The 19,132-nt window shown below is 41.1% G+C and overlaps 1 protein-coding gene across 7 annotated transcripts in view; it reads left to right on the plus strand.

Moving 5' to 3' along the window:
* Positions 1-19,132, plus strand: part of FRMPD4 (FERM and PDZ domain containing 4) — a 437,016-nt gene that overhangs the window by 255,812 nt on the left and 162,072 nt on the right. For 6 of the 7 annotated variants that reach the window (XM_048860774.2, XM_048860715.2, XM_048860724.2 and 3 more), the window contains one exon: positions 18,803-18,919. The exons of the other annotated variant lie outside the window; for it this stretch is intronic. In XM_048860774.2, the coding sequence (XP_048716731.2) occupies positions 18,803-18,919 (117 nt within the window). The remainder of the gene's footprint in view (positions 1-18,802; positions 18,920-19,132) is intronic. 7 annotated transcript variants of the gene reach the window in all.

A 19,132-nucleotide genomic window follows, 5' to 3' on the forward strand; every position in this document is an offset into this window, starting at 1 on the left:
CACTGGGCTGATTTAGTGATCTCGTCCTTTTGTAACATTATCATCAAATCATACCCTTTGGAAGTAGGATTAGAACCTATCTGACAGCATACCATATGTTTTGACTGCCAAGAAAAGGAGAGGTCATATAATGAAGGAAGTGGCACCAGTGTGAGCTTTTAAAAAAGCTATTAATTCTGTCTGTGACGGGTTGGATCACAGAAACCCCCTGAGAGCTGCCACCTGATGTGCCAAGACTACTACTTCTCCTGCTTTCCTGCCCAGTCAGCTTAGGACTTCAGTGCCCTGCCTGGTTTGAGCCAGACCCACTAGCCTGCTGTAAACCCAGACCCAGGTCTGAACTATGTCCCCTAACAGCTGTAAGCTCAATTGAAAGCAGCTTTCAGAAGTGTGCCTGTCTTTAACACTCAGATGCCCAACTCCCAAAGAGGTCCAAACCCCAAATAAATCCATTTTACCTTGTATAAAGCTTATGCAGGGTAAACTCATAAATTGTTCGCCCTCTATAACACTGATAGAGAGATATGCACAGCTGTTGTGCCCCCCCCCGCCCCCCAGTATTAATACATACTCTGGGTTAATTAATAAGTAAAAAGTGATTTTGTTAAATACAGAAAGTAGGATTTAAGTGGTTCCAAGTAGTAACAGAGAGAACAAAGTGAATTACCAAGCAAAATAAAATAAAACACGCAAGTCTATGTCTAATCAAACTGAATACAGATAAAAACCTCACCAGTTCCAGTAAGCTCTCTTTTACAGACTAGACTCCTTCTAGTCTAGGTCCAGCAAGCACTCACACCCCCTGTAGTTAGAATCATAGAATATCAGGGTTGGAAGGGACCTCAGGAGGTCATCTAGTCCAACCCCCTGCTCAAAGCAGGACCAATCCCCAATTAAATCATCCCATCCAGGGCTTTGTCAAGCCTGAACTTAAAAACTTCTAAGGAAGGAGATTCTACCATCTCCCTAGGCAACGCATTCCAGTGTTTCACCACCCTCCTAGTGAAAAAGTTTTTCCTAATATCCAACCTAAACCTCCCCCACTGCAACTTGAGACCATTACTCCTTGTCCTGTCCTCTTCTACCACTGAGAATAGTCTAGAACCATCCTCTCTGGAACCACCTCTCAGGTAGTTGAAAGCAGTTACTGTCCTTTGTTCCAGTTTCTTTCAGGTATCCTTGGGGGTGGAGAGGCTATCTCCTTAGCCAGCTGAAGACCAAATGGAGGGGTCTCCCATGGGCATTAATAGACTTTCTCTTGTGGGTGGAGACCCCCTCCCTTCTCCTATGCAAAGTCCAGCTCCAAGATGGAGTTCTGGAGTCACCTGGGCAAGTCACATGTCTATGCATGACTCAGTTTTTACAGGTTGAAGCCATTGCCCACATAGTATTTTGAATGTCTTCAGGAAGACTTCTTATGTGGATTGGAGTACTCCAAGATGCATTGTTCCTTAAGTGCTTCTTGATTGGGCACTTAACTTTGCAAATTCCTTTCTCCAGGAACTGACCAAATGCTCTACTAAGGTTATTGAGAAATCAAGCCAGTACACGGCCAATATTCATAACTTCGAATACAAAAATGATACATGTATACAAATAGGATTAATAGATTCAGTAGATCATAACCTTTACATAGATATGTTACATGGCATGTGTAGCATAGAACATATTCCAGTTATGTCATATATATTCATAAGCATATTTCCATAAAGCCTTATGGGGGGCACCGTCACACTGTGTTCTGCTGATTTTTTTTACAGACTGTATAATTTGAAGTAAAAAATTGATAATTGTTCATTACAACAGAGTACTGTAAGCTTAATATGTGAAATTAATCATTTTACACAGTAGACTCACACAATAATCCAGTGTTACCTCAAGTTTTTTATTGCTCCTCTTCCTCAGACTTATTTGGGCAAGTTGCCTATTTATCAGTCGTCATATCTGCTGTTATTCTTTCAAAGGAAGCCTAGAGACCATTGGCATAACTTTAATTTTAGATGTTTATCTTATATATACGTTTTTGAATGCAATACGATGTTGCAGCATAATGAGCGATGTTATGGCATAATTTAGCACGATGCTATTTTAGAGTTAATTTTGCACAGTCAGACTACATTAAAAGTACATTATGAACTTTTAAAAAGTCATATTTTGGTATGCAAATATTTGCCTATTAATGTTGTTCATTTTAAGATCACTAAAACTGAAAGAGAAAAATGATTTCTTTATTTTTTCAGTTTATTTACCTTATTTGTTTTTGACAGGATTTTGTGTAAATATGCAAACAATTTCACTGTTTCCCCTCTATCGGCAGTAAATCACCATTACCTTTTGTATGTGTCTATCTCTCATATCGTAATGGGGAAAAACATCTTAACAGCCAGAAGATGTGATTGTAACACCACAAAAATTGTGAGAGGAATTGAGTTGAAAGTATAGTTCCTGAAACTACTTTTAACTTTTTTTTTTGTAATTGACTCACTTTAATTTTTTTTCATTTCCAAGATAATATTTTAGCTAGCAATTATTTCCGTCTCTCTCTCTGCCTTCCCTTCAGGCTTTCTTCTTTAGTTTCTTTCTGGAAAACTCTGACCTTCTTTGGAGCTTCAGGTTTCCAGCGCCAAATACCAGAACAGCTGTTGACAGTGATTTCTTCCACTGATATTTCAGAGTGGTTTCATGCTTACAGAGAGAATTTTCCCTCTGAAAACCACCCTTGAGCTAGTGTTTGGGTCAATTGGCATAGAAAAGAGTGAAAGGTCTGTAACATGAATGGACGTTTTGTCTACTATGTGTGTTTGGGGTCTAGGATACACTGAATTAGTTCCCAAGCTAGGCTCTGTTAGGAATTCTGCCTTTAGTTGCACATTCTTTTTTATTTATTTTATTTTTTAAAAGAAGAAAACCAAACAAAGCTGCTGATTGAATGAATTCTTCTGATTAAAAAAAGTTGTTCCCTAGCTGTCTTTTCAAACCTTCTTTTAGGCTTCCTTTCTTCCGGCTGACGTCATCACCTTGGTTGACTTCAAGTGACTATTCCTCCTTAGGTTCAAATTCCTGTGTCAGCTACTTTGTTTCATTGAATAAATGCCAACTTTGAAGAGTCCTTATCTTGTTTTGTACAATCCATCTACGTTCTTTGATGCCTTCGTAAACATATTTAAAACGGTAATATAAATCACTGAAGTCATCTTCTCCAGCAGCCTTAATATGGCTCAACATCAGTCGGATGAAACACTATATAAATTTTCAGCTTCTGTATCAGTACCTGTTTATTGTGCTTTCTAAATTGTATATGATTGACATGCTGTCATTGCTTCTGTTTGATTCTGAACAATGTCTACATAACTTCTAATCAAGTATTTAATAAGCCTTATGAGCCATGACCACTGGGTTCTTATGATGCTTTTTGGTTGGCTATCCTCCAAAGGCTTTCACTTCATGTTAGCTTTTTAACACGTAAGTCAAATATTTCATCAGGTCCTTGAATATGCTCTAGATTCTTTTAATACCTTTCTTTATCTAAGTACCAAATGTTCATTAAGGAACATTTCATATTTAAAATTAAAAATACAAACATTTTCATTGCCCTGCACCTTGTGTAGTTGTTTATACCTGAGCAAAGTTAGTGCAAAACACCATTTTGCTTTGGTAATGTTTTATACTCAATTTGTACTGATGTTTAGGGCAACAGAGAATCAGGCCTGTTTTCCTGGCACTATGTGCTTATGGTTTCTGAAACACAGAATTTCTTCAAACTGATGTTTGTTTTCTTAAGGGCGCCTGTGTCCACAGTGCTTCAAATAGATTAAGAAACTATCTGGAGATTTTAGGCTTTCTCCTCTCTAGGTCAGTATGATTTTCCATCAAAAGGGATTGTCATTCGTATAATAGCTCAATAGGTTAAAATGCAATATTCAACTCTCATTCCCTAATACGATGTAAACCAGAACACAGGAAAAGAGAAGCATGTCTTTCACCAAAGCAACAGGAATTTTTGGTAACCAGGCCAGCTGGTACTCAATGTGAAAACAGATTTTCTGTTGTGATGCTTCCTGGGAGTATCCCTTGGCATGAGGAAGCTTTGTCTGTACCTGCCATGGGTCAGCTCCCAAAGTCCACCTGCCATGGGCAAAACAAACACTTCTCTCTAGACCTACACTGGTCCTGCTCGCTCTTGCTCTCTCCAGGTTAGTGATAAGCGCACTCCAATCATCTCACTGGAGTATCCAGCTCCTGTTGCATTAGACAGTTGCAGTACTCACAGATTCACTGCTTCCAAAGAAGCAGTACACCTCAGCTTACCAGCTATACCTCAGATCATCACCTCACTTAACACACAGCTCTTAAGTATGTTTATAGGGAAAGCAAGTAAACGTTTATTTGACAAAGTAGAGAGATTCTCAAGAGATAGCAAAATGTCTCATAATATCTTCTGAGCTGGTTCATTTAATGTATGGTGTAGGAAAGGAAACTTTAGGAGAAACTCTTAATATTCCTTTATATTTTATTGCTTATCCCAACTTTCATATCTGTCCTCATCTCCACCTGTTCCCCTTTTCTCTCCCCTTGATTCTGTGATTTCTTCTGCTTCTGTCTATGCTATTCCATATATCTGCTTAGCCTACTCCTGACGAGAGCCTTCTCTCATTCTGTTGTGGATGTGCACAACAGCCTTCCAATGAAGCAAGCCCCTCCTGCTTCTCCTTCATAAATAAACACCTACTCTATGCTGTATACCATCTGCAAACACTGCATCACACTGCTTGTTCTGTTTGTATTGTGTTGTACTCAGATCTCACCTCCAATGTTTGCTTTGACTGCTATAATAAATAATAATCTTACTACACATAAAAATATATTTCCCGTGCACTTTTTAAAATGGAGTGTGCCGATCCAGATTTTAATGAATATGTAAAGTGTACCTAGAATCACACAGATGGCAAGTTTTCATGCTACATAAAATATGTAGTGTGTAACAAACTAGTTAATATATTGTTGTATCATTTATTTAAAATATGATGAAAATTTGCAGTGTTAAATTCCAAATGATCTAATCTGTACTGTCATAAACTGTGATTATTAGGAGCCGTACATGAACTCTGCAACATCTGCAGATGTTTTTTCTTTGTTTTTTTTTTAAGAGAAGAGTGGTGATAGCTTTCCTTTTGTATATTTGGATCTTGTTCTCTCTGGGACTAAGCACAAGTTAAGTATGAATGAGACTTTTCAGAAGAAGATTGGGCTTTACACTGGAAAAACTGGAAGGAAGAAAAGGATTTAGCTGCATGAATGGGATAAGACATTTTTGACATAAGAGCAACAAAAAAGATTTGCATTTTCTAATTTTGTATAATGCAATAGTCTTCCCTAATACCAATTACTGTTCTGCCAGGCATAGGATTTAATTGTTGACGCTTCTCATTTTGTGGAAAGTATGAGCGCAGCTAACATGATACTGAGCATGAATTTTGTTTATCGCCCAACAAAGGTGTTAGCCAGAAAACTTTACAAGTGCACAGATTTGCTAGGAAATCAGGCTTTTTAAAAAGACTAGCTCCAGAAATCAAGTTTTGTCTGTTTACTAAGCAAGAAAGAATCAAGCATGCTTTACTGACCAGTCCAGTTTTTTTAAAAAACATCGAATAAACTTGAGCCTTGGTCAAAAACTTGGTCAAAAACGCCATTTAAGCAGAAAAGCAACCCAGCACACACCTCATTTCTTAAAAATAGTCTCTTACTCTTTCTGTATAATAATGTTGTATAATAGTGCATACCTGCAGCATCCTACAGACAAGCAACTGAAACTCAGGTAAACAAGCCTTTTTAAAAAATCCAGGCCCAAACCATTGTTCGCCTGTTAAGTTAGATTCAGGCACTCAGAAGACTAGACTCTGAAGGGGAAAATAATTTCTTCTGAAGTTGTGACTAGCTCTAATGGGGTCAGTGAGCCTAAAACCAAAGACTACCACAGCAACAAAAAAGAGAATTCTTCTTCAAGTGATTGCACGTGTCCATTCGACTCTTGGCGTGCACGTGCCCTGCTCACAGTCACCAAAAATTTTTTCCCTCAGTTGGGGCAAGTTGAGCGCCCTCTGCTGCTGTGGGCTGCTAGTGCGAGTATAAAGAACCCAGCCGTCCCCACGCCCCCTCTGTTCCTTCTTTATGGAAACTCCGATGTAAAAGGGTAGGAGGGCAGGTCGTGGAACGGACATATGCAGCTTGAAGAACAACCGTTACAAAAGGTTAGTAACTGTTTTTTCTTGGGATTGTTTACAATGAGTTCACAGCTTTAATGATAATGTGAGTTGGGGTGGGGGAGTGAGAAAATGAGGACAGTATGTGGGTCATGTACGAGACGACAGCAGGTGAACAAAAAAAGCAACTGAACCTAGTGGGAGGCAGTGGTGGTGGGGAGTAAGAGGAGAGAGAAAAAGAGAGAGGAGAGCAAGAACAATTTATGAAAAAGGAAAATGTCTCAGATCTGAAAAGTGTAAAGTGCTGCTGCTACAGGGAAAACTAGAGGCAGTTTCCAGAGAGAAATTCTACGGGAAGCCAACAGATGCCTCCCATCTGAGTAAAATAAGGTTAGGAATAGAAATTCTGATCACAGAATCATAGAAGATTAGGGCTGGAAGAAACCTCAGGAGGTCATCTAGTCTGACCCCTTACTCAAAGCAGGACCAACCCCAGCTGGGGCTTAAAAACCTCTAAGGAAGGAGATTCCACCACTTCCCTAGGTAACCCATCTCAGTACTTCACCACCCTCCTAGTGAAATAGTGTTTCCTAATCTCCAACCTAGACCTCCCCCACTGCAACTTGAGACCATTGTTCCTTGTTCTGCCATCTGCCACCACTGAGAACAGCTGAGCTCCATCCTCTTTGGAACCCCCCTTCAGGTAGTTGAAGGCTGCTACCAAATTCCCCCTCACTCTTCTCTTCTGCAGACTAAATAAGCCCAGTTCCCTCAGCCTCTCCTCATAAGTCATGTGCCACAGACCCCTAATAATTTTTGTTGCCCTCTGTTGGGCTCTCTCTAATTGGTCCACATCCTTTCTGTAGTGGGGGCCCCAAAACTGGACGCAGTACTCCAGATGCGGCCTCATGATGATGGGGTCTAAATTAACTTTTACCACTCAAGAAAGAGATCTTGGAGTCATTGTGGATAGTTCTCTGAAGTCACTGTGCAGCGGCAGTCAAAAAAGTGAACAGAATGTTGGGAATCGTCAAGAAAGGGGAAGGTAATAAGACAGAAAATATCATATTGCCTCTATATAAATCCATAGAATGCCCACCCCATCTCAAAAAATACACATTGGCATTGGAAAAGGTTCAGAAGAGGGCAACAAAAATTATTAGGGGTATAGAACGGCTTCCGTATGAGGGGAGATTAATAAGAGTGGGACTTTTCAGCTTGGAAAAGAGGTGACTCGGGGGGATATGATAGAGGTCTATAAAATCATGAGTTGTATAGAGAAAGTAAATAAGGAGGTGTGTGTTTCTCCTTCTTATAATACAAGAACAAGGGTCCATCAAATGAAATTAATAGGCAGCAGGTTTAAAACAAACACAGGAAAGTATTTTTTCATGCAACGCACTGTCAGCCTCTGGAACTGCCATAAGGTGTTGTGAAGGCCAATACTATAACAGCGTTCAAAAGATCCAATGAAGTGAGCTGTAGCTCACGAAAGCTTATGCTCAAATAAATTTGTTAGTCTCTAAGGTGCCACAAGTACTCCTTTTCTTTTTGTGAATACAGACTAACACGGCTGCTACTCTGAAAAGGGTTCAAAAGGGAGCTCGATAGTTTCATGGAAGATAGGTCCATCAATGGTTATTAGCCAGGATGGGCAGGAACAGTCTCCCTCGCCTCTGTTTGCCAGAAGCTGGGATTGGGTGATAGGACATGGATCACTTGATGATAGCCTGTCTGTTCATTCCCTTTGGGGCACCTGCCATTGGCCACTGTCAGAGGACAGGATATTGGGCTTGATGGACCTTTGGTCTGATGATGATGTTCTCATCAGTGCCAAATAGAGGAGAATAATCACTTCCCTCAATCTGCTGGCAATGCTCCTACTAATGCAGCCCAATATGCAATTAGCCTTCTTGGCAAAAGGGCACACTGTTGACTCATATCCAGCTTCTCATCCACTGTAATCCCCAGGCCCTTTTCTGCAGAACTGCTGCTCAGCCAGTAGCTGTGCATGGGATTCTTCCATCCTAAGTGCAGGACTCTGCACTTGTCCTTGTTGAACCTCATCAGATTTGTTTTGGCCCAATCCTCCAATTTGTCTAGGTCACTCAGGACCCTATCCCTACCCTCCAGCATATCTGCCTCTCCCCCCAGCTTAGTGTAATCCGTGAACTAGATGAGGGTGCAATCCATACCATCATCCAGATCATTTATGAAGATGTTGAACCAAACCAGCCCCAGGACCCACCCTCGGGACACTCCGCTTGATACCAGCTGCCAACTAGACATCGAGCCATTGATAACTACCTGTTGAGCCCGATGACGTAGCCAGCTTTCTATCCACCTAATGGTGCATTCATCCAATCCATACTTTTTTAACTCGCTGGCAAGAATACTGTGGGAGACTATATCAGAAGCTTTGCTAAAGTCAAGGTATATCACATCCACTGCCTTCCCCATATCCAGAGAGCCAGTTATTGTGTGTATATCTGATTAGGAATTTAGCTGAGAAAGTAACTGTTTTCAGTCTGTTGGTACTTAACTGTACAATGATCAACCCTTCAGATGCGTATGATGGGGATCCCAAAGAGAGGATCAACCAGTGTCATCCTCAACACCCACGCTTTCTTATTTGTTGGAAAGTAAAATCGATTGGCAAATTACAGCCAGTGTAGAATCATAAACATTTGTTGTTCAATATCCCCCCAAAATCCGAAAGGGTAAGAACGTTCAGTTTTAAAAGGTTTTCGGTACTCTTCTAATCAACGTAATAGATTACAATTAACATGATACTGTTTTCCGTCTCAGATGGGCAATACTGTTTTCTGTTTTAACTGGCTGTTTTCCAGGGAAACAGAAAGGAGGAAAGTAATATCCCCAGGGAGGAGCAACGCAGCAGAACCAAAGCTCTAGGACAGGGGAGAGGGACCCCGCAAGAAGTGGAGATTAGCAGCAGGGGAGTAGAGATTGAACCCTGCAGAGTCCATGCTCCCAGCCTGCCACCAGAAACAGGAGCTACAGGGCATTCTTCCTTAAAGAGGAGGTTTCGGTGACATTTTCCCAACCAGCTCTAGCTTTATCCTGTAGCCCAGAGAGCTAGCTTTAGTGTTTTACTTTACCTAGCAGTAATGCAAGCAACCTACAGACCTGTATCCTGTAAGGCATTAGCTTAAACAGTTAGCATAAGGCTTTGAGGCCTGTGAACTTTGGCAGAGGTAGGTGGCCTGTCAGTGACACTGGGTTTTGGGGAATTGGGAACGGGTGGTGGGGGGAGGCTGTACAAAGTGCTACCATGTTACCACAGGAACAATGAACTGAGACTAGGCTTGGCTATTTTAAGATAAAATGTTGGCAAATGCTTAATTGCGAACTTGCCTTGGGAACGAATTGATAATGGTGATGGTAAAAAGCTAAAATAATTAATATACTAACTGATAGGGTAAGGACACCGCAACATTATTAGGGTGAGGAATGGGCCAGGGAGGCGGGGCATTTGTATGAACATTCACGACAGTCTCTAGGCCCTATAATAGGCCAGACCACCATGTAAGACGGAGCTGATCTAATCTGGATCTAGATCTGGACCTTCAGACTCATGTGGCATGCTAGTGACAGAGCAGGACCATTGTTTCTTACCATCAGATCCTCAAGAAAGGGTGTGAGTATATGCAAGGAATGGTAAAAGATATTACTTTCGTTCTGTATTTTTGCTGTCTTTTTAAGTGGTTTGAAGCATTTGTATCTTGTGCTCATACAATTGCTGAGAGTTTTGCTTTCCACATAGTGTGCTCGTCTTTGTTGTGTACACCGGAGTTCCCAAACAGATACTGAACTTAGTCATCTTGATTCTGTTGTGCCTGATTCTGGGACTAGAACCCTACAATCTCCCAGCTCATTAGTGTGTAATTAATTGGAAATCAAATATTAATAATGCATAACCACTAAATCATTGGGCAAATATAACTAGCTCCAGCTATCCTCTGTCCAATGCAGGGATCGTGTCTACAAAGATGTCTGTAAGGAGCTCAGCTTAGTGAGGCCCTGAACCTAATTTTGGACATCACCACAGTATAAATAATAATGAAGAGCAGTCTGCCTGGTTGGAAGCAAAAAGTGCCTTATTCACTTCATCACACTACTTGTAGCTTTATTCATTGCAGTGGGATGAACTGGAACACAGAGAAGGAGAAAAAAAGAACAGGAACGAGCTCACAAAAAGACTAGGGGAGGAGTACGTTGAAACGAGTCTAATTATAGTGTGTCCTGAATGTTTTTAATCCCAAAACTAGCACGGAAGTAATGGTATGTGATTAGAATTGCATACAAGGGTTATTATACGTGGAGGGAGGTGTAATTGATGGAGTGCAGGTTCAAAAGAGGGAAATAGCAGGCAACTAATGATGAGATGTTGACAGGTCAGAGTGTTGCAGAGCCTTTAAACTGAGCATAAGGGAGGCAGTGCCAGTGAAGAGACTCATGAAAGGAGTGATGTGGACAGAGGTCTGGGCTCGAAGATGAGTGTTGTGGTAGCACTGCGGATGGACTGCATACAGATCTTAGATTGGGTTACACATGATGGCACACATGGGTACGATGAGTGGATTAAGGCAATCCTGGGTCCTAGGCATGGCTCCACACATGGTCTCCAGGCCCCACTCCCAAACTCTGGCTTTGTGAATGCCATCACCACTCCTAGCATGGATCCCCACACAAGCTATCCGCTACGATGGGGAGGCAAGGGCTGCCACTGCTTCTCTTTGGGCAGGATAGAGCCTCTCTCTTCACCAGCTCATCAGTTCCTAGACAAACACCTGTCAAGGATGGTCTAAATAATACTTAGTCCTGCCATAAGTGCAGCAGCCTGGGCTAGATGACCACTGGGCTAGATGACCACTATGATTCCTGACTTCAGATGGGATGGGATCCTGTCCTCTCACCTGCCACTTTATTAGAGAATGTTGTGTGAACCCCTGCTCCAGAGGGTGCAGGTAGTGCCGGCAACAGCCTTCCCTGACAACCGGGAAACCTCCTTCCTCCCTCCCTTCCAAAAAGGCATCAGCAGCTAGAGTGCCCTCGCACAGGGAGCAGAAACAAGGGGCTTCTTGTGAGAGTACCAGAAGATCAGCAACAAGCAGGACCCTGTCCCTTCTTTCTACCTGCATCCTGGCAGTGGCAGATGGGTCCATTTGAGGAGCATGGCAGCAACAATAGTTGGGGGATGCTCAGCCCAAAGTACATACTGAAGTTCCCGCTGGGCTAGATCCATAGAGCAGACTGCCTAAGAGGCATCTTAGTGATCACCCCATTGAGATGAGTCTGGAAGCTCACACAGTCAGTGGATGAATTGGGAGCTAGAACTTATTAGAGGGAGATGAACCTTGTCGCACAGTGAGTTGTGCCCTTTTGTAGGATTTCGGTATTAAGCTCTGGTTTGTGCCTGAATTTTCTGCCCCCATGTTATAGGAATTCTGGGATTTGTAGTGCCATTAGACTTGTAGGCTGGGAGGAAGTAGAATAAAAACCAAGCCATTTTGCATTGCCATGTGAGACCTGTGGAGAGCAAGCAATAATTCATAGATTTATCAACTCAATAATTATTTTTAATAATTGGGAGTGTCTGTGCTGAGAGACCTGAAAGGAAACGGTTTAGCTGTTATGTTTCTCCAGGGAAGGGTGACTACTTTCTGGAACACCTGTTCCAATAGGTGAACCCAGGCAATGAGGGGGTAGGACTTTGTGAACGTATGACACAAAGGTAGAAGGGCTCTTTGTATCCCCAGTGAGAGGATAGCTTGGGGAGGTGGTGTGAATGGTTGGGGTTTTCCCGTACAAGTGTTGAGACATATTTTGTATGTTAATAAACCATACTCCAGCAAGGATAGACTTTGTTTGTGGAACTCTAGTTGTATTGTGTGATTACACCAGACCAAGGAGGAAAACTCTGTTTGGATGCTAGAAGATGAGGTACACTGTGACATTCCTTTCTATTTGTCTGAAACAACTGTATGTTGAATGGGGTCAAGGGCCTGTTGAAAGGCCATGGGATTTGTCTGAGGAGGGTATCCTTATTCAAATTATGTGACTATGAAAAGAAATGTGACATTTGGGTCAGGCATTGTTTCTCTCTCTCTCCTGACTCAGTTTGCCATCAATTCAATTCTAGAAGCCTAAGCACATGGGTGGGATGGTTTTCCTAAGCTTTGTTTCATTTGTAGTAGTGCTTCTGAGAATACAAAAAATGGTTCACATGGTGTATGAGAACTAACAATTTCTTGTTTGTTCGCTATGACCCTGATCCATCAAAGCATGACAACACATGCCTAACTTTAGCCTGTGTAGCGCCCCACTGAGGTCTCTGTCTGTCTGAAATGAGTAGGAGTCCCCTCCTGTGCTTACGGTGGTTTAGGGCCTTGGTGTGATTTTTCATTTGTAATGTATGTCCATGAGTCTTACTTATGCACTTCATTTTCTCTAGCTGTGCTTGTGCTGTATACTTCTGGGTGTATTTGTTGAATCAGTCAGTAAATCACCCGGGGAAGCTTTTGCAGGGGGAGGGAAGAGCAGATTTGTCTTGTTGGAGTCGTGTAGTTTTTCTGAGTCAATGCAAATATCCTCCTAAAAATGTATTTTTCCCAGTTGTTTTTTTTTTAAGGTTAAATATGACTGGCTTTCTGTCTGACATTCTTTTATCAGAAGGTACATCTCATTTATTTTCCTGTGTATTCTCTCACGTGGTGTCAGGTCCAGACCCGTGTACACTACTTTATCCAAACAGTGGGGGCTCTGGCAATAGGTGGATTCCTTGGCAGTGTAAAGTATTTCTTGTTGAGTGAGAAATGCTTCGATGTGCGACTATAGACAAGTGCTTTGAGATCTTTCACCTCCACTGAATAGCTGCTGGATATGGGCAGAACAGGCCTTGTAAAATATTTCCTCAACATTTTGTGTGTGTGCAGAGATGATAACCCTTTCAGCTGTCCTTGATCATGCAACAAGATTTCTGTGTCTACTCTATGCCTGCTGGTGTGTCTTGCTCTGCGGTAGGGTTTTGAAAGGAGGATATGACAACTGATCTTGATAGCACAGCGGTGCAGTCCTTTTTTTAAAAAAAAGCTTTCTTTTTTCACATTAAAATAGAAAGATTGACAGGCCTAGTGGTTCAGTGGAGGCTCTTGTCTTCTGGAAAGAGGGAGAATTGGGCTAAGCATTTTTATTCCGGAGGCAGAGGCAGATTAAATATCATAGAAATAGCATGTTTAGTTTTCCAGTTTCCATTCTGTTTTTTTAAGTTGTTAGCATTTAACAGTGGAGTGATTTGAGGGGTAAAGCAAACAAAAACCCTAAAACCAGCTAGATATTAGGATAATAAAAATATGCTTTCAAAAATTTAAGTGGCTTCAATTTTGAGGTGTAAAAGGAGTTACTGAGCAATATGCATTTTCATTAGCTACTTTTTGTAATGGTTTCAATCATGCATATTCTGAATACTATTCAATCTAAATACTGTGTTTATTGACAAGATGGGATCAATCATCTGTAGATTAAAGACTTCCTAAGAACATGTAGATGTAATATAGACTCATAACATACCCTAGCCATATATATTATGCACACAACCGATAACAGGAGACTCAGGTTTTCACTTCATCTAGTAGAAGTCCTGAATGCTGTCATGAAACAGATGGCCCACTATTGCAAAAGATGGAGACTTAAAACTTGTAAAAGACAGTTTCCATCTGCTTCCATCCACCATGCAAAGGCCAACAAACAGCTCAGCATGTTCCTGAATGGACACAGGATGATTCACAACCCAAAGTCTGTGTATCTTGGTGTTGCACTGGACAATACTTTGACTTTCAAGGAACACCTTACCAAGACCTCATTGACAGTAAAGACAAGACACAATCTGATCAGCAAACTAGCTGGTTTAATGTGGGGAACCAATCGCTACAATTCTGGACTTGTCTTGTGATATTCTGTAGTAGAGTATTGCTTCCTTGGCGTGGTTCAGCTCTTTACATACAGGACTAGTAGACACTCAGCTCAGTGGAACTGTATGTAAAATAACAAGTACCAGGAGAATGATCAGCCTGGCCTGGCTGGCATTCCTGTCCTATATCTCCCCTCCTGGTGTCAGCAACAAGTTGCCTTGCAGAGTCTGCTGCTTAAAGTACAAAAGATGCCACATCTACCCGTTTAAAGATGTGTTTAATCTAGCAAGCTGAAGCTCAAGGCGTGTTTGGACAATTCCCCTAAAGAACTTCAATTTCACTTCCAAGTATCATACTAGGTGGCGAGAACAAGACTCAGACATAACCAGTGCCTATCTTAAGTCAGTCCTAGTTTTGACTTTCTCTGCCATCTTTGCGTAAAGCTCAATTACTTCAGAGGTGGAGTAATCAGATGTAGGCCACATACTTGCAGGCTGCATCTATCAGCCAGGGCTGCCTGGTTCCCTCATGAACTTGGACAATGCCCTTCCTTCACCTGGTTAAGTCAATTAGACTAACATGCTTGACTTAACTATTTATGAGATGCAATCTCTCTATATATACACATATACACTGAGATAGAGCTCATATACTTTTCCAAGTGAGATTACAACCGTTCTGTATAATTTCAGTTGCTGGCACTTACTCATTTTCACTGATTTTGTAATAGGCCTGAAGCAGTTTTAACTCAGGCTTCCATACATTTGAATCAAAAACTGTAAATGAAACTCAGAGGATGCAAACGAATGGCTTGTCTAAACAGAGTGTTAGTGTGCAACAAGCTGGGGTGTAAATCTACCTCACCACACAATTTTTAGCGTATTTAACCCCACGGCACTCCTGTGAGGTAGGGAATTGCTATCATCCCCAATTTACAGATGGGAAATTGAGTCATACCTGACAAAGGGACTTTTCGAGGATCCCACAGGATGTCTGTGGCCCAGCAAGAATTGAATCCAAATCTCCCATGGCCCAGGCTAGCCTTTTGCTCTGGGGGCATGCTTCTCCCCCACTTACCAGTGTGCAGACTGCCCATTCCATCTCATGGTTGCGCTAGATGAAGAGACTGACCAACTATTGAGGGAGGCACATGGACAGGCAGCCAAGAGATCATTTATATATAACTAGGAAAAAGGCAAGATTCCCAGCTATAAGCAAATGGCTTTCCAACCTGGGTTTACTTTGTCACAGGTACAGGGCAAGCTTTAGACTACTTTTAGTCCCGTCTCAGGTGCACCCTTTAGGTGACAGGTTTGGCTTCTTGCACCTTTTTCAAGGGTGGGGGGCTCCGTGGTCCAACCACTATTAGACTGCGTAATTGGGCCACCATAGCCTCCTTGTTTTTGACTGTGTAAACATGACAGGCTCAACTATACTAGGCACCTGCAAGAAAATGTATCTTAGGGAGACTGTGACAAACGGCTGATTAATGTGGCTCAACAGTTTTATCAGAACAAATATTGCTTATTCGCCCAAATGTACATAGTAAGCAGTAAAAGGGATAAAACAACACAAGGCCTGTCCCCTTGGTTCTCACCTACAATGTATTCTTTCCTTGCACTTTATCCTTTCCATGTTAGGTAAGTTCCGCTCAGCCTAGCCATTCCAGCTCCTGGGCTGGGAGTTGACAGACTACCTCTGCAACATCCTCCAGGCTCCTTGTTAGAAACTCCTCTCCAGCTGCTGCTGCTGCCCATTCAATCCCACTCCATCTCTAAGATGGAGTTTTAAGAGGATTAGTATCCTCTTTGATCCCAATTCCAGCCTGAGAAGAATATACCTTGCGAGTCTAGCTGGAATATCCACCTGCTTGGCACCAAAGTTAATAGCTTCCCCATTGTAGCCACAAGAACCCTTGGTATTTTCTCTGACAGGACCTTTTCATTGGCATTGTTTTGTTTCCTGTTTGTTTCTCGCCAACAGCCTCCTTTGAGTTAACTCCTTGCAGTTGGGCAGAATAATATCAAGCAGCTAAACTGAAGTGCATATGATATTTATAAACAAAAATACAGAATATTCCTTCATTCTTCATGCTGTGCAAAGTGCTGTGAAGTATCAATGCTAATCGACCCTGAGCTCCATTAATGCAGCAATTTAAAAATTATATTTGGATGGGGAAGATTATCTAGGTCTTTATGAATTGTGAAAAGGTACATGGGACGTATGGGAACATTAATAATAATACTTAACTCATACATAGCACTGTTTAACAGTAGATTTCAAAGTGTTTTACAAAATTAAATTATGTATCATTTTACAAATGGGCAAACTGAGGTACAAACAAGTGAGCAGTAGTGTCTACCTTATAAATGAAAGTATTAAAATTATTTTTAAAAAAGGGATAATTTGTTCTGATGGAACATGTCTACACACATAGTTTCTAGGTATTTTTATTACTACCATGAAAATTACTGTAAAAAAAGTGTTAAAAATAAGTTGTTAAGTGTTAATTTGAGATCCATGAAGTTGGATTCATCAGTCTATGAACCATATGGGGTATATTCTGTAGGTAATTTACTACTCATTTTAAAACTTCCCACTCTGATGTTTTTGCTTTCAATATAGGCTCCTCAATTATTCTTGTCTCCCTCTGTCAAAAGCCTGTAAGCTTTGGGAGGGATATAAGAATGCATTAGTTCAGTTTTATATGAGTCTGCATGCTACAGAATATTACTAAAGATTCATTTTTAAAAGCATTACTTTGTTTCTTAATAAGAACATTTGATTTGTTAAACTACTTTAATCAGGAATGGTTTAGTTGCATTTATCTGGGATAATGTAGCAAATCTGACATTTATTTGTTTCTGTAACATGAGTAATGTTAATTTTATTAAGATTTCCAGCATGCTCAAATATTAGAACTAAGCTCTGTTTTATTGCAAATGCCTGTGTTTAGATATGCTTAGTGAAATGTTTTTCTACTCCTTGAAGATACAGTGCTTGCTTAGTGTGACTTGTAATGAAATTCAGGCAATCTCTAGCACTCTATTGTAATTCTCTGTTTTACATGTAAATTATATTTTGAATCACTATCTTTCCTCAATAGTGATTAAGCCTTCAAATAATGAAAAAGAGGTTAGTTTGTTTGTTTTTAATGATTCATTCCTCCTTTGGGAAAGACAAACTATGTACACTGTTATAGAATTTAGCAATTTGGAATGGATTGTTGAGTTACCCATAGCTAACTGTTTCTCTTTTTTTTAAAAAAAGTGCTGGCCAGGTTACACTTCACTCTAAGATAGGTGGATATAGATATGTCTTATTATTTAAATAGCATCAACGGTGGTCATTATGGTAAATATGAGACAAGGCCCCAGCTTACAATGTGGCTCATACAAATACTATGAGTAAAAGTTATCACCAGCACAGGCTAGAGAGAGGAATGGGTTATATGGGGGAAGAATTAGAGGTGGAAAAGCTCTTGGAAGAGCATGTATGAACTACATGGTGTAATCAACTGGGTTCTCATGGTGGTTCATATGTATATAAAATGTGTTATAAAATCCTAAAATGGGACCAGATCATCTCCTCTCCTTCAGGGTCTGGAGGTTCTCTGAATGGATCCTGTCTGTGTATCTTGGTGTCCCATGCATCCCTTTCGAATCCACACAGATATCCGTGCTTCAGGTCATACTGTTAGGAGTCTTGACTTAGGCTCTGTGCCTATAACTCCCTGAGCGGTGGCGTTTATTCACAGGAACTGGGACATCTCTTGCAGGAGAGGGCAAAGGACCAGGTCATAAAGGTTGACTTTCCATGGGGCTGGGACCTCCCTGCTTATATGTGGAGGTGAAAGGCCAGACATTCCAAAACCTATCCAGCCTGATGGGGCCATTAGTTGGAAACACAGATGAACCTTCCATGTACCCCTCTTGTAGGTGTTTCTTTGGGGTGGTACAGGTTGGCCCATGCTAAGCAATGGAGAGTGCTGAAGTAGAGATCAGCAGCAAAATGCTAGCTGAAAAAATGTGAATTGCAAGAAGCTATTTGAAGGAGAAGTAATGGATAATATATGGATGTAATTACAAATACATATAGAACACATACAGCATCCCTATATCTAAATGTGATGGATTTTTTTTATTACCACCCAAGAAACAAATAATAGGTTGATAGTAACAGGAGTGTGCATCACATGGGAATTGAACATTTACATAGCTTCTTGTGCCATTTAGTGCATTAACGTGCATAGTTTGCCACAAGAATTCTGTGATTAAACTGTAAGTGTTGGGAATTTATCATACTGGAACAGAGGAGTTAGCAAAGACTAGGACTATTTTTGTCTGTCTTTTCTTCTCTTGATTGTGCTGTGATATATAGGAAAAATAATCATATGTATACATAGATACATGTGGTCATGGCCTGGGTTCAAGTTCCTGTCGCAGACAGGACCTTCTAAGTGATTGCAAATCACATTCCTTCATAACTCCTAGGAATAAGTTGATTGAAATTAAAACTGAATAAGCCTCGTTTCTGCAACCAGGAGATTGTCTGAAGGAATATTTCACACATCTGAAGATACTCAGATGCCACAGTGTGGTATGCAAGTATTGATAGAAACAAAGAGTCTGATTTTTCTAGTCTAAGTGTTTATTTTTTGCTAATTTGCAGCCACAGGACCAAGTCTTCAGGTTGGCCACATCCTTCAGGAACCTGGAGCTTGAACCAGGGCCCACCCTATGGATGGGAGATGACGACAAACAGAGATGGGAGAGACTACTTCATCAAGTAGGTTGAACAGATTTAGCACGAGTTTTTGTTAGATGGATAGAGGCTGCAGTTCAGTACTGTAACTCTAGTACTTAGCACTCTTTCTCTCTGCATCTTGAGTTGACATCAGCTTCACCATGTTAATGCTCAACTCTTCTGGTTTGTGCACAAAGAGATGGTCTTGACCAGTCTTTGTGTCCTGTCTTTCTTTCACTGTTGAATACTCTTTGG

This window comes from Caretta caretta, chromosome 1, assembly GCF_965140235.1.
Source record: "Caretta caretta isolate rCarCar2 chromosome 1, rCarCar1.hap1, whole genome shotgun sequence".
NCBI classification, from domain to species: domain Eukaryota; kingdom Metazoa; phylum Chordata; order Testudines; family Cheloniidae; genus Caretta; species Caretta caretta.